Source organism: Halichoerus grypus, chromosome 12, assembly GCF_964656455.1.
Source record: "Halichoerus grypus chromosome 12, mHalGry1.hap1.1, whole genome shotgun sequence".
NCBI lineage: Eukaryota > Metazoa > Chordata > Mammalia > Carnivora > Phocidae > Halichoerus > Halichoerus grypus.
This window is the reverse complement of record NC_135723.1, coordinates 78,398,665-78,415,138: the sequence shown is the minus strand read 5'-3', so window position 1 is coordinate 78,415,138 and position 16,474 is coordinate 78,398,665. Positions and strand designations below refer to the sequence as shown.

At 38.7% G+C, this 16,474-nt stretch overlaps 1 protein-coding gene across 3 annotated transcripts in view; it reads left to right on the top strand.

The window, feature by feature from the left end:
* AASS (aminoadipate-semialdehyde synthase) overlaps window positions 1–16,474 on the top strand; it is a 57,250-nt gene that overhangs the window by 28,948 nt on the left and 11,828 nt on the right. For all 3 annotated transcript variants that reach the window (XR_004926555.2, XM_036122351.2, XM_036122352.2), the window contains 7 exons: window positions 3,134–3,193; window positions 3,340–3,407; window positions 5,799–5,920; window positions 6,104–6,230; window positions 9,811–9,921; window positions 10,014–10,122; window positions 11,948–12,088. Coding sequence is in view for 2 of the 3 variants with exons in the window: in XM_036122351.2 (XP_035978244.2) it covers window positions 3,134–3,193; window positions 3,340–3,407; window positions 5,799–5,920; window positions 6,104–6,230; window positions 9,811–9,921; window positions 10,014–10,122; window positions 11,948–12,088 (738 nt within the window). In the remaining variant the exon portion in view is untranslated. The remainder of the gene's footprint in view (window positions 1–3,133; window positions 3,194–3,339; window positions 3,408–5,798; window positions 5,921–6,103; window positions 6,231–9,810; window positions 9,922–10,013; window positions 10,123–11,947; window positions 12,089–16,474) is intronic.

Sequence of the window (16,474 nt, the reverse complement as noted above, 5' to 3'; positions counted from 1 at the left end):
ACAAGGTTAAAATTACCTGACAGTGAGGTGTTGGAGATTTTTGGTCAGACTGAGGCAGATGATATTGCACAGATGTCTGACTAAGCTGGCTTCTCTAAATTGTCACACCTTTTTCCTTTTATGTATCATGATAGTCCTCCAAACAGTGTGGTAGGATTGTCTTGGGGGCATCTATCTCAGCACTGTCTTTAAGCACTGGACATTTGTGAAAATTTATGGCTTTATATTGTAGTCTTGATATGTGTGTATCTGCTTACCACTAAAAAATTAAGTATGTTGTCTGTGTTCTCTTCTGATAACTGTATGGGAACTGTATTTAAAGTATATGCACTGTCAGGGTGCCTGCGTGGCTCATCGCGGTTAAGCATCTGACTCTTGGTTTTGGCTCAGGTCATGATCTCAGGGTCGTGAGATAGAGTCCTTCATGGGGCTCTGCTTGTCTCCCTCTCCCTCTCCCTCTGCCCCTCCCCCTGCTCTCTCTCTCAAATAAATAAAATCTTTTAAAAAAAAGTATATGCATTCTCTTTTACCCCTAGATTTTCCTTTTTGACATAAGGTTCAGACCTTGTGGCATTAAAGGTTATCATTCTGAACCAATAGAGAAGTTTGTTTCACTCGAATTAATTACATATTTATTGTCTGCTGGAACAAGGCTCATATATGGATGAAGAAAATTAAAATACACCTTCTGACCTATAGAAGCATGAGGTCCAGGAAGTGGATGGAGACAAGTGACAGCCATTAGGAAAATGCTAATGAAGTTGTGGAGGGTGAGGCTCTGTCTTGTTGGGTAAAGTCAGAAAGGTTTTTTGAAAGAGGTGACATTTGAGGCAGCTCTTGATAGATGTATAGGATCTGTTCATTTGCATGGGAATGGGAGGCACACTATCTGATGGAGAGAGGAGAGCAAAGCTGGGAGTTAACTTAACAGAGGGTTTCTGTGAGCTGTCAAATCGAATACAGTAAAGGGGGAAGTATGTTGGTTCCATATTGGAAATGGTCTTGATACCAGGATAATAGCTTGAAATTAATTTAGGAAAGAGTGATGAGCTCTCAAAGGTGGTATATGTGAAAGTGACATGGCATGCCATATACTTTAGGACCCTTGTGCTTATACTTTTGTCATGGTTGAATTCTTCCAGCAAGGAAGACAGTTAAATGCAATCATTCAGCAGCCTTTTGTTGTCTTTCATTTTTGACTTTCTTTAGGTGGACTCAAGATAGTTACTTCATTTTCCTTGGAAAAATCCATATGATTATTGCATATATCCATTTATCTATTTATTGAGTATTTACCATTTTATTGCACAGGCAAGATGCCAAGTGCAGTTCTTAGCTTCAGTCTGCTTGGGGGCAGATTTTGAGAAAGGCTTCACAGAGGAGGCAGTTCTTCAGCTGTATCTTGGAGGATGAAGAGTGGGAATTCCATGTAGAGGAATAATAGCATGTGAGGCATCCAAATGGTATAGCACAGAGGCATGGGAACGCTAATGCAGATGAGCATCTTCACAGTGTTGATAGGACTAGAGTTTTGGGTATGAGATGAAGGGAGAATTGAGGTTGGAGAGGCAGAGACAGACTATAGAAGTCTTGGGGACCACATAAGGAACTAGAGACTTTTATCTTGAGGGTTTTGGAAAGCTACTGGATTATTTTAAATAGACACAGAAGAAACAGTCAGGTTTGTGTTTTAGATTGAATAAATGGAAGGAGAGAGGTGGGAGGTAGTTCCCCTGGTCTCAGAAAGGCTTGAGTAAGGCTGCAGAATTAGGTATAACAGTCGAGAAAATGGAAGGATACACGAGTTTGGTGACTTAGGCATATGCCAAGTGAAATTCGAATCCCATGTTGTTATTCACCTACGGCTTCTGGCAGGAGACAGGGTTGGTAGGTGGAGGAATCAGCTTGAGGAAGGAATAGTCACAGGTGCCTGGGTAAAAGAAGCAATGGAGGACACCAGGTGTGCCAATTCCATGAGTTTCCCCAAAGATGCCCTACCTGCCTTATAGATATATATCTTTTTTTTAAACGCCCATATCCCAGGAATAGATAGCATAAGTGTTGTATGTTTTAGACACATGAAAGTAGTTTTGATATTTATTTTTTTAAAGATTTATTTATTTATTTTAGAGAGAGAGCACAAGTGGGAGGGGCAGAGGGAGAGGGAGAGAATCTCAAGCAGACTACACACTGAGCACAGAATCCAACATGGGGTTCGATCCCACAACCCTGAGATCACGACCTGAGCCGAAACCAAGAGTTGGATGCTTAACTGACTGTGCCACCCAGATGCCCCTCATATTTATTTTAATACAGTAAATAAATATTTCTCTGCCAGTATCTGGTAGGTACATTTTGCTCTTTCTCAGCTGGGTGAGTGCTGTAGACTTTAACCTACAAGGATAAGGAGGGAATGGTTGTCTCATTGACCCTAAGGTCCTGACCATCAGAAGCAATACTACTAACTTATATGACCTTTACTCTTGGCAGCCTATTCAGGAATTGGATACTTTGTAAGAAAAGAGGAGGATTAGAAGGATGGTGGGACGTTAATCTGAGAGTTGTGGCTTTTGTTATTGGCCATCTGACTCATTCTTGTAAGATAAAGGGAAGACTGGGTGACTTTTTGAGGTCTACTTTTTTCTTGATACTTTCGAAGTGCTGATGTGCCTGTACATTGAATAATATGGGCCTGAGGGAGACTCCCCTATTGCAGGCTTGATGGCTTTTTGTCTGAAAGGCCCATTCTCTTTTCGGATAGAACAGTGTGAACCTTTGGGGTGGGATTCGGGCCCTCAGAGTGGGAACTATGGCTGTAAAGCTTGTGGTGATGTTTGCCAGCATGTTCAATATGACACATCGAACTGGTGGGGAAGGATAAACCATTTTGTGTTTTTAACAAGCAAAGATGATCAAATTTTAGTTTTAAAATTGGAACTTGTGCTGAAATAGGTTCTTAGGGGACAAAATTCATTGCTTGTGGACTTCTATTACCAATTATTTATATTCAGTGATCTTCAGAAAACTTTTATAAATTCTTTTTTTTCTTTGACTAATATTTTAATATGGAAACAAACACCAGGAATTCTTCTCTACAATCATTTATCTCTTACCAATCTCATTTTCCTTTCAGATATTATCAGATGCGACACAGCCTCTTGAAAGTCAGAATTTTTCTCCTGTGGTGCGAGACGTAAGTTACGAAAATAGTTTTTTTCCACTACCATCCTCTCTCCCTCTCTCACTTTCCCTTTCTCTCTCCATCTTTGTTTTATGAGCCCCTGTTTGTGGGTCTAATATATGGACACTAAAGAAATGTCTTGTGTCATACACATTTAGGCAGTAATTACATCCAACGGTGTATTGACTGATAAGTATAAATATATCCAGAAACTCCGAGAGAGCAGGTAAGCATTATTCTTATCTTGGTTTTGTTGAGTATTTTTAAATGCTTCTTTTTGAGTTAATGATACTAGGTTTATACAATTTGGAAAATGTACATATAGGAAATCCAAACTATGTGACTGGCTGACACCAGTGGGAATTATTTTCCTCTGAACATCATTTTGGCTTTCTAATCTCCTATTGTAGACTTGTGTGTAAGCAAGCAGAAGTCTAAAAAGTTGTCCTTTGAGTAGCCCCTTTTTCTTTCTCTAGCATTTTGCATATTGACATGTCTCAGCTATTTTCTCACAGAAAATAAGCACACTAACCCTTTCTGCGGTGCTTTCAGTCTGATTTTTAGTTGAGGGTTTGGACTCTATTTTGTTTAGTAAAATGTTTAGGCAAGTGGGCTCTTATTTAGAAAGTAAGAGAAGTCATGAAGAAAGAAAATGGTGAGAGGTCAGTTTTCCCTGGGAATTCTTCTTAGGATGAAGGTGCCAAACAGTAATGTGGTAAATGTATCCAAGAGAATAGTTCTCTTAGAAAGGTACTTAGCTAAGGGCCTTGTTTCCTTAATTGATTTTACTGCTCAGAGTTTGAAAACATTGACATTTCTTTGGAATGTTCTGGTCCTCTTCAGCTGATTGCACTTGATTTGTGTTTATATCTGCTCCACTAGTCTATTCACATTTAACAAAATAACCCATGCACTGAATTCTCAGGAGAGACCAGAGTGGAAAAATTAAAAAGGAGCAAACAAACTGCCTTATCTTCCTTCTCAGTTCTTCTGTCTCTAAGAAGTAAAGAGATTTGCTTGGATCAAGTATACTACTGCTGTGCTTGTCCATCCATGATGTGTCGGTGAAATGTTCTGGCATAAGAGACCAAGAGAGATTTGTTTTTGTTTTTGTTTTTGTTTTTAAACTGGCTAGCACTATAGTCCTGTAAGAGAGTTTCTTTTAGGGGAAACTTCACATATGTTCATTTTTCATAACTCTCTATTGTTTGATTCTTACCATCTGATGATCTCTATATTACTAATCCTAATAACATGTCTAACATGACTGGTCACGATGATGTTTTCACTCTTACACACCATATTTCTTGTAGCAGCAAGTCTGCTAGGACTTCCTACCCCCGCTTCCTAGTGGAACTTCTGATAATGAAGATTGTATTTTGAAAGGAAATTTAAGTTGTCTTAAATACCTGCCTTACTCGAATAGCCTCTTCATCACTTAGCACAGTGATTATTAACTTCAAGTGTTTGAGGTAGCTGATGGGGTGGACAGTATTAAAATCTAGGAGCGAGTTTTTAAAAATGTATTTTGAATATTGTATTTTTGGACATCAAAACAATGAAATTTAATTACTTAAACTATAGAAAGTGTTGTTAGAAAGGATATACAATAACCAAATAATTGTGTTCTTTTCTGGGGGGTGAAATGGATGGGAGTGGAGGTTAAAGGAGACTCACCTCATCAGTAACATGAGTGTTGGGGGTGAAGAGGAGCAGGGACATTTTGTATTTAAATTTATTTTTATTCACTTAGAATTAATCGAAAGGTTAAAGTTTGAGAGACATCTTGGCCTAAAAGATTCCAACAACAGAGCCTTCTGTTTATGTCCCTGGCATCAAGCCATTCCCGTGGTCTTACATTGATATTTGTGAATTTGAATCAACAGAGTTTTAATGAGTATCTTCCATATTTAAGACAAAATTTGTTGAGCACTAATGGGTTTATAAACATGAACAAGACAGTCACGGTGTTGGAGGTCATAGTTTGTAGGAAAGACAGAGAGTTAATCTGTCAGGAAGGGACAAATTCCAATAGAATAAACTGTTCAAGCATTAAAATCCTGCCTAGTAATTCATCTTAGGTTTTTATATTTAACCCATGGCATTTGTGATTTCAAAAGTCTGGTTTTAATTGTTTTCAAGTGACCCTAATGATAAATGACAAAACAATGCCTAATATGGCTAATAACAATCTCCTTCTCAGATTGTTGTCTCCTCAGATTGTTGTGAAGGGTAAGGTTTCTGAAGTATAGCCCCTGGCATGATTTTGAATCATGTCCCTTGGAAGGATAAAGTGTGAAACCAAGTTACTCAATTGTGAGTAAGCCAGGCGATGGTCCAGCGTCTGCACCTCCTCAGTGGTTGGGAATTCATGAAAGTATGGACATACACCTCAGAGGAGTCAGGGTCTGTTATTTATCATGCAAAATCTCAAATAATTAATGAAAAATGTTGGTCTAGGGAACTCCTGTTGAGGTTCTTATTATAAGAAATGTGGGAAAAATTATTGCTTCATAGTCTAAGGTTTGGTTTGTTTGGGGGACAGCAAGATTTTGTTATTTGAATATTTTTGTTGTTGTTGTTAAATTTTTCTCCCCTTCCCCTCTTTTATTGATAGGGAACTTGCTCAGTCACTTTCAATGGACACCAAGAAAAAGGTCTTGGTTCTTGGATCTGGTTATGTATCTGAACCTGTATTGGAATACCTGTCAAGAGATAACAAGATAGAAATAACAGTAGGTAAATAAGCCCTAATTTTTAAAGAAGAAGGAAAACCGATTTCAAAGCATGCTTACTCTGTGAATTTTAGATGACTATCTTGTTTCTAAACTCTGAGAAATTATTTTTGGAGATGTTAAAATGTGTTTTACTCTCTGATAGTGAAGGTAATCTAAAAATTGGACTTTTGTATTCTTGAAATAGGCTCTGACATGAAGAACCAAATCAAACAGTTAGGTAAGAAATATAATATTAATCCTGTTAGCATGGACATTAGTAAACAAGAAGAGAAGTTGAGCTCCTTGGTGGCAAAACAGGATCTTGTCATCAGGTTAGTATCTAGGAAGAGATGATTGTCATATATTTTGTTTGTGTAGGAAACACGAAATATATGATCACTGTTGTTATGTCTCTTTCCTTATTTTCTCTTTCTCCTAAGCACATTTTTTCTTTTTTTAAAGATTTTATTTATTTGACAGAGAGAGACAAGAGTAAGAGAGGGAACACAATCAGGGGGAGTGGGAGAGGGAGAAGCAGGCTTCCCACCGAGCAGGGAGCCTGATGCGGGGCTCGATCGCACGACCCTGGGACCATGACCTGAGCCGAAGGCAGACGCTTTTAACGACTGAGCTACCCAACTGCCCCCTAAGTAAATTTTCAGTTGAAGTGTGCACCCAGAAATGTACCCAAATCATAAGTGTATATAGTTCAGTGAATTTTCACAGTGAACACACTTCATAACCATCATCTACCTCCAGAAACAGAATAACAGTACCCCAGAAGCCCACCATGTGTCCGTTTCCATTATTAGCCCTATCCCTCAAGGGTAAGCACTATCCTGGCCTCTCATGTATACATTAATTCTTGCTAGTTTTCAACTTTGTACATTTGGAGCTACTCAGTGTGTCCTCATTTATGGCTGCCTTCTTTCTGCAACACTGTGATTGTGAGAGTTGTTTGTGTTGTTGCCTGTAATTATAGTTTATTCGTTCTCATTGCTATGTAACATTCCATTGTGTGAATATACCCCTATTATCCATTTGACTGTTGATGGATGTTTAGATTGTTTCTGGAATTTGGATATTATGAATTGTGTTGCTATGAACATTTTAGTATTTGTCTTTTGGTTGCCATATATACACATTTCTGTTGGATATCTATCTAGAAGTGGAATTGCTGTGTCAGAAGTATTAATGTTTCATATATTTTGGTGGCTATTTTATCACTTGGACTTAATAAAGCTTAAGTGAAAATGAGTAGATTTTGTAGCCTTTTAACCATTTTTAGTCTTATTGGAGGAACAGATCTTGAACTATAGTGTTTACTACTGATAAAAATGCAGATCTAACTTCTAGGTACAGAGCTACATGAGGGTACTCTATAATTAAACTGGATTTTAAAATACCGAAGTGATGAGAATAGTCATTTATTCTTAGAATATAATTTTTCCAAGATGGAAGAAAGCTACCTGCTCATCCATAATGAGGTGACTTTCATAGTTAGATCAGATTGAAATGATATCTTTGGAGGAAGTTCTGTGATGTCCTACTTTAAAAAAACAGCAACAACAACAACAACAAAAGGGTTTAGAAAACATACAATAGGAAAGGTAATCCTGTGTGGGAACTTGTGTATTATCTCTTGATGTATTTAAATTATAGGCTCGCTTTAGGCACTTAAAATGTTATTCTATTTATATAAATTTAATGTGCAATAATTTTTATTCATCAAAAATTTACCGATGACCCATAGACCTTGTTTGTCATTGATATGATTATGATTCATAATGGAATGTTCTAGCCTCCTGAATAAAACAAAGGGAATTTGTTTCGCCACACATAGATACCTAAATAAAACATTGTTTTTCTTTTCCATAAAAAAAGAAAACATTATAATACACATTTAGAACTAAATCTGAAGCAAAATATGACTAAATAATAATGCATATTTAAAAATTTAGCAAACTGATGGCCTCGAAAAAATTTAACATTAACAAAATCTGTTTTATATTTAATTTTTCTCAGTTCGTTGAGTTTCCATGCTGAATAGTGGTAATGTGATTAAACACTGTTATCCTGTAGCATTCTTTAAATTTTTTATTTTTTAAGTTGGAGAAAGTGTTTTGATGGAAACACAGTAATAGTGACTACCAAAATAAAATGAAGAATATGTTTCACAAAAAAATTTATAATAATATGTTAAATCCTCATGGTTTTAATTTGGCGATTCTAGTTCTTAATGATTTAATGCAAAGTAGTAATTGAGTTTGGTAAGTTACTTTGAAAATTCCATTTGTATTTTGTGTGTTTTAACAAGTGGCATTTCTAATTATTTGGATTAATTGGGTTGGAGTCAACTCAAATCATTCAAAAGTTTTGTCCCTTTAGTAGGTATTATATTACATATGCAATGAGTTATGAATGCTAATCCTTTTGTCTAAAATAGGCACCATTAATCAAAGTTCTGGCATTCTAGTTCTTAGCATATTATTTGGTTAGTGCAGATTATGCCAGAGTTTTAAAATGTTATTAGATCTTAATAAAATTTTTATTAAGAAAGTTTTTAATGTGGGGAATGTGACCAAAAAACTCTACTTAATCTTTAAGATGATGTCATTGTACATTTTCTATTAATATTTTTCCAACAAAGAGTTTTGCATGTATTTTTTCATTGGCTTTTAAGGGGTTACCATGTTTGGTAATAATTCTTTTTAATTAAAAAAGTCAAAAAACAGAGATTGAGAGTTTTCATACTGATACTGGCAAAATATGAACACAATTTTATTCCACAGGATAATAAATCTAAGTAGCAATACTTTACTAACCTGAGGAGGCATAAGTATCTCAGAGGTGGTTTTATTTTTTTGTTTTTAGAGAAAATCTGAAATTTGCAGGATGAATTTGACAAATACAGTGATAATAGTGTGATCATGTTTACAAGTTTGTATTTGTATTTTCATTGTACTATGTAGCTTGCTTCACCAGATAGTCAATAAGCTAGTAGAACTTGAATATTGTTATGCAATTGACATGATGTTTTATTATTCCTTGGATAGAACATGAATATATTCATTTATATTAACAATTACTTAAATTCATTTTTTTGTGATTGTGTAGTCCTAGTGCCAAATTAAAACACCAAAGCCAGATTTTTAGAAAACTGAGTTGGAGTTAAGTTTTGAACACAGTTTCATTTTTTTTGCTTAGCATATAGATTTCTAACCATTTTGAAAAGTTTTGCACCAATCAGTACCATTAAAGCTTATTTCTTCCTTTGGACCTTCTTAGATTCTACTCTGTAATGTAACATCTGGGTCACTTTGACTTAGTTTAACCCAACTGATAGCCATTTGGGAAATATGGCAGAAAAAGAAAAAGAACCTTATCTTTTAGTAGAGGAGCCAAGATAGAAAATCATAGAAATATAAGGATGAATGGTATAAATCCCATTAAATGTTGCAAAGAAATAGCTGAATGAATGCAGAAGAAGATCTGGCTTTGGGGGAATCTGGGAGAGCTTCTTAGAGGAGGTGACTTTCCAGACATTTCTTCAAGTAGGGTATGGCCTGGATGGGGGTGAGTGGGTGGACATAATATTCCAAGTAGAAGGTACAGAGTAAAGTTCCAGAGCTGGAAAAGTACAGGCTGTGAGTGGAGAATTATAATAACTTCTTTGGTTCCCATTTTGGTTTATGAAGAAGATAGAGGGAGAATAATGGAAAGATTAGGTGAAAGTCAAATTGTGGAGGGTTTTAAATGTGATAACAGGATGAATTTATTCTGTAGTTCTCAAAGAGTCATTGGTCACCTTGGAGAGAATAATCAGAGTCATGTCTTAGCTTTAGTGCAGTTTAAGGTATATTTAAAGGTAGGGTTGGGAAAGTTTTTGATTAGTTTCACTCTCTTTTTAAGCTTGTTGCCTTATGCATTGCATCCTCTTGTGGCGAAGGCATGCATCACAAGCAAAGTTAACATGATCACTGCAAGCTACATCACACCGGCGCTAAAAGAATTAGAAAAAAGGTAAGTTTCAGTCATTTTCAACTAAGTAGCTCCATGGCATTATTTTTATTTTATATCCAACTTTTTCTTCCTCCCCTTCCCACCTGTTGTAGTGTGGAAGATGCCGGCATCACAGTCATTGGTGAATTGGGATTGGACCCTGGTCTTGATCATATGTTGGCAATGGAAACCATAGATAAGGCCAAGGAAGTGGGAGCCACGGTGAGTCTAATTTACACCCAAAGGTCCATTTAGGAAAATATTAAAAGGTCCAGATTTTGGTGTACAGAAATAATCTTTTTATAATTTTGATTAAGGCAGCTGCTATATTCTAACTCATATGTTGACTAGAAATTTCTAGTAAAATCCTTCAACTGCAGATACATCTGTATGGTAAAACAATGTCCAAGGCTTAATAATAGATTTTTAGAGAAATAGATGCTACTGTAATATTTTGTTTTAATGAAAGATTTTAGACTGCCTTTGGAGATGGTAAGGTTTGACTTTTATTTTTTAGTTTTTTTAAAGTAGTCTTAAGAACAGTCATTTTTATTTTTCCCCACTTGATTTGTTTTTTATTATTTTAAATTATTTTTTAAATTTAAATTCAATTAACATATAGTGTATTATTTGTTTCAGAGGTAGAGTTCAGTGATTCATCAGTCTTACATAATACCCAGTGTTCATTACAGCACGTGCCCTCCTTAATGTCTATCACCCAGTTACCCCATCTCCCCACACCCCTCCCCTCCAGCAACCCTCAGTTTGTTTCCTATAGTTAAGAGTCTCTTATGGTTTATCTCCCTCTCTGATTTTGGCTTGTTTTATTTTTCCCTCCCTTTCCCTCTAATCCCATTTTGTTTCTTAAATTCCCCATATGATTGAGATCATATGGTAATTGTCTTTCTCTGGTTGACTTATTTTGCTTAGCATAATACCCTCTAGTTTCATCCACATCATTGCAAATGGCAAGATTTCTTTTCTTTTCTTTTTTTTTTTTTTTGATGGCTGAGTGGTAATCCATTGTATATATACATATACTATATCTTCTTTATCTGTAAATGGATAAAGGCTTGACTTTTTTTTTTTAAGATTTTATTTATTTATTTGACAGAGAGAGAGACAGCGAGAGAGGGAACACAAGCAGGGGGAGTGGGAGAGGGAGAAGCAGGCTTCCCGCGGAGCAGAGAGCCCGATGCGGGGCTCGATCCCAGGACTCTGGGATCATGACCGGAGCCGAAGGCAGACACTTAATGATTGAGCCACCCAGGTGCCCCAAAGCTTGACTTTTAAAAGTGGGGAAAATTCGGGGCGCCTGGGTGGCTCAGTTGGTTGAGCGACTGCCTTTGGTTCAGGTCATGATCCTGGAGTTCCTGGATCGAGTCCCCCATTGGGCTCCCTGCTCGGCGGGGAGTCTGCTTCTCCCTCTGACCCTCCCCCCTCTCATGTGCTCTCTCTCTCATTCTCTCTCAAATAAATAAATAAAATCTTTAAAATAAAATAAAATAAAAGTGGGGAAAATTCTTTAGAATAGTCAATCTTTTGGTATATAAAGTATCTTTTGCACATGAGAAGGAACTATTGGATATGAAAATGTGATAGAATCAGATTAAGTGCTTTAGGTTATATATATGTAACAGTTATGTAATCAAATATGGAATCAAATTAATTAGAATTATATTTTATATAAATATTAATTATATATTAATTCTGTTTTAATAGTAATTATTTATACTTATGTATTACAAAATATATAATCAAATGTATCATTTGAGCACAAAAGTCAGGAGGAACTGACCAAGCAGAATTGAACTAATAGTTGGATTTTTAGCTAGCAAAATATTAGTCACAATCTCCAGTGGATTTTAAAAATGTATATATATATATAATATAACTGACTTAATCAAATAGCATTTGGCTTTAAGGAAGGCTTAAAGGCTTTAAGGAAGGCTTTTGAAAGCCTTTATAAGTTTAAGAAAAAAAAAACATAGCGAGTTTACCTCATTTACCCCATTTCTGTTATTGTCTTTCATCCCTTATTTTACAGATTGAATCTTATATTTCCTACTGTGGTGGGCTTCCAGCCCCTGAACATTCAGACAATCCTTTGAGATACAAATTTAGCTGGAGTCCAGTGGGAGTTTTGATGAACATAATGCAGCCGGCCACCTACCTGCTCAATGGAAAGGTGAAGGATTATCAGCAAAGCTTTAGAGATACAAACCTGCAGTAACTGTCTCAGAAAGTCCACACTCTTCCTCCCTGATACCGAGACCTTTGATATTGCCTGTTCTGTGTGTCCTCCATTCTCTCCTCCACCAGTGTTTCCCAGTGGGTATTTTCTGTTCCACTTAGTGTGGTCTACATGCTGTTTCCAGCAACGCCTGTGCTCATTCTTTCTTCTTCACCTTCTTGCAAGTTGTTTCTGCAGTTTGAAAATTTACTTCTCAACTTGTGCATATATAAATACAGGTCATCTTGTGATTTATTTCAGCAGGACAAACATTTACTGTGTCCTAAATATGTGAATGAAGTTCCTGACCTCGGAGAACTCATAGCTGGAATGGGGGTGGCTCTTGGAATGGAGGGTTTAGTGGGTCAGTGAAAGAAGCTAACTTTCTTTCCCAGCTGCTGTGTGTCAGAATTAATTCAGTGTTATTTTCATCATCTTGCGGTAAGGAAACTGTGGCTCAAAGAGAATGTTCACGATTATTCAGCTGGGATTCAAACCCACGTCTCTTTTACCAGATTGCCTCATGGGAGGTAAGACAGACACTGGGATAAGTGGCTAAGCTCCAGCAGGAGAAGTTCTAGAGTGTGCTACACTGCCACAGAACGCAGATGAGAGGGCAGTTGATTTGACCTTGGCGAGGATGGGGGAGAAGAAAGCAGAAAAGAGATGTGCTTGGCCTGGGAGGATAAGCAGGTGCCAGCTGGGCAAGGATGCTGCCACCTTAACTGCTGAGCACCAACCTCATTTGATTCTTGCGACCACCCTAGTAGGTGGCTTAGCGACCTCAGTAGGAAGCGTAGGAAGTGTAGCTAACTCAGCCACAGTCCAAGAGACCACACGTGGCACAGCCGGGGCCCACAGCACGCTCGTTTGCCTTCCTAGTTCATGCCTGTGGCCATAAGGAAAGATTCCTGTGAGGAACACATGTGACGGGACTAAGGGCTTCTCTTGAAATTTTGTGCTCTGGACACCTCACCTCTCCCTAGCCCTGCAGGGAGTGGTGAATGATGTGATCAGCTGCGTGTCTTACAAAGATTATTCAAGCAGCAGTATTAAATTCCCAGTGTATCTGAATTTAAACGTATTTTGTGTACAGAGGAGTAAGTTGAAAGACACAAAGTGAACGTTCTTATCAGGCATTGTCTTCTGGGCTTACGATGCGTAGAGTGTACATCGTGGCCTTAGGTGCACATTGGAATCATCAGGCAGTTTAGAAAATAGAACATAATGATGACTGGGCCCATCCCCAGAGATGCTGATTTGCCTGGGTTTGGGGATCTTCAAAAACTCCCCAAGTGATTCTAATGTGCAGCTGAACTTGAGAAGAGCTGACTTAGTGACCAGAGGACCATATGTGGCTGCACTTAAAACACTAGCAAACAAGCAGGACACTTTGATGCTACACATGCATGTGTTTCAGGATATGAACCAGGACCCCTGAGTTCCGGTCCAAGTGCTGACATCCTTCACCGCACCACCAAAGTCCAGGCAATGGTAAAGACCCACTGGGCATCAGCCTCCTGATGGTAATGTGGCTACTGATGTCCCACCCAGTTCTCCAGTTCTAAGAATCATGAAGGTTTGGGCCCGAAACAGTCTGACGTTCTGTAAAGCACGTCCTTATACGTCACTGCCTGCCTCCTGTCACGTGTAGAATCTCCTTCCACCTCCTGCCGTCCTGATAAAGAGACTGGCCCATGTTTGGTGTACACTAATACGTGAATGCAGGGAAAATTCCTTGCTTCCATTGGGCAAATGCTTATTTTCGGGAGGCCATATAAACGAAAAGGTGATAACCATGGAAGGGTCAGCAGAGTGCAGCCTGTGTGTGAGAAAGAGCACGGGCTCTGATGTTAGTGGGCCTGGCTTTGCCATGGCCAGCTGGGTGGTACTAGAACTTGGTGAATCTCTCTGAGCTTTGGGCTCCTGGTCTGAAGATAAGTACTTGCAGTGGGGCTCCCTGGGGTCTAATAGATGGTAATCTGCTTAACAGCAGGTTCTCAGGCAGGGCGTAAGTCCCCCGCAAAAATTAGCTATGTAAAGAAATTGAGGGTGGTGAGTGCTCAGGAAAAGCAAGAGGTTATTTTCAGGCAGCAGAAGTTGTATATATTGAATTTGAAGTTTTTCCCTTTCATCCTAAACTCCTTTTGTAAAAAAGGAATGCTTTTTGCATCTCCCTGACACTGTGGGGGAGGCTGAGAGAAAACACGATGCTTTTCTTTTCTTTTTGCTAAAATGATACTTTTTTCAAGGTCCCACTCAAGTTCCCTCTTGTGGATGCAGCTTTTCCTGACAACTCCAGCCCCTATTCACTATTCTTTTGTCCAGACTCCCACACTTTGTCTGTAAGAAGCTTCCGGATGCTGTATTATTCGCTCAGTAATTCAAGTGCATCTGTGTGTCTCCCAGCCCAGATCGTTAAACTTCTTAAAGCTTCTCTTGTATTCTTGTCCCTCCATCCCCTCTGCCGCTATCACCCCCACCACGAAGCAGGCCTTATATAATTCAGGGAATCGTGATGGAGATTCAGGTGACGCCTCTGGCTTCTGCTTAAGGTTGAAGCCTTAAACTTTTCCAGCAACTCAGGCAGTGGCCCATGAACTAAGATGTATCTTACTGTCCTACATCCTTGCAGGAATCTCCAGCCACTGGCACCATTTTCAACTTCTAACTTCTAATAGTATTTCTAGCAAATATGATTCCCTTCCACATATTTGGAAGACAGTGGCTGTGTCTTCTTTTAGTTTGAGGGTGGTGGGACATCGGTGGCTCTGGGGAGTGACGTGGTAGAGCACCATCATCTCCTTTGGCCCCCTCTCCTAAGCGACTCCCGGTGAAACAGATACTCTCGGGATCATGCTTGCTCTGAAAACACAGCTCTGAGATAGGTTTTGTAGCTTTCTTCCCATTGCCTGCCCCTAGCTGGACTGCAGCACCCAGCCCTCCTTTGTAGGAAGAGCCGCTACTCTCCATTGCCCGCAACCATTTTGAATGCAGTTAGCAAGTGCCATGATTGGAATGCTGCACCTTGTCAATCAGTAGCCTTCTCGAAATACTGATCCACAAATAAGCACAATTAGGGGGACAGTATGGTGTAGTAGAAAGAACGTGGACATTGGAGTCAGACAGATCCGGGTTCAAATCTGCCTCTGGGTGACTCTCAGTTTTGTGTGTATAAGGCATCTAGCTCAGAACAAGTCCTATATTTCCTGTATTTAAATGTTTTGTCACTTTAGCGATCAAGCTTATTGTCAGTCAGTGGTTGGGGAAAGACGTGTGGGTGTGGGAAGAGCTGGATTTAGAGCAGCCTGTGGCCGTAGTGGGTCATGAGCCACTATTTCTGCTCCCAGTGGGTGTTGGGAGTGAGCACCGTCGAGTCAGAAAAAATGCGTATTCTCTGCCAAATAAATAAATATGCCTTTCTTCATCTAAGCCATTAATAAAATATTAAACAGGATAGGGCTTATTCATGAACCCCACGATATAGCCCTAGAAATACAACTCTGCATCGAGGTCAAGTGACAGTGATTACCCAGGAATTTGGGGGACAAGTTGTTTTGGCAGCTGTCTGTCTCTAAGTGAATCATGACTATTCAGTTGCTATTTCCCTAGTTTCTTCCAAGGATCTGATGATAAACTTTTATGAACCAGCTGATTTCTTTCTGATTGGTAAAGTGCTGGAATATAAGTAGTCTCTACAGAATTTTTCTTTAAAACAATTTCCTCACCTTCAAATAAGTAAAAAACAAACAAAGTTTAGAATTGCCATGAGTTCTAGAAGTGAGATGTGTGTGTGGACCCTAAAGGTTAACATTTGCTTGCTTATTAGATTTTTTTTTTAATTTTACTATTCTGATAGAAGAGATTAGTGTGAAAGCCATAGGGCAGAAATAGTCCCTCTGGAAATGTTCACTCTGTAGTCCAGGGGAGTTTCCTAAGAAAGTTAAATGAGAAGTCCTCCTCGAGTCCTTCAGCTCTCACTCCTGGAATTTTAGTGGTGCTTGGTGCTCTGCACACCTAAGCCTTTAACTGCAGAGATGTCACCAGGCCTGACTCCAGTCAGCAATGCCCATTTCCTTCTGGGCCTTCAGCGACCTACACAGACATTTCCTTTTTCTCTCTCAGACCAAGGCACATGCAGAACCTATCTACAAATAAACTCTAGGGCTCATTAAGTTTAGCAGAAGACTCCTTTGGGTGGTTTTTGCAGCTGCAGACATGTGGTCAGAAGCTGTTTCCAGTGGTGCAGGAGGGACAAACCCAGTTCTACCAGCAGCCCCCAGATTCTCAGCCCTGATTTGATCATGCCAGAATGTTTTTCATCATCTCATAAACTTCACA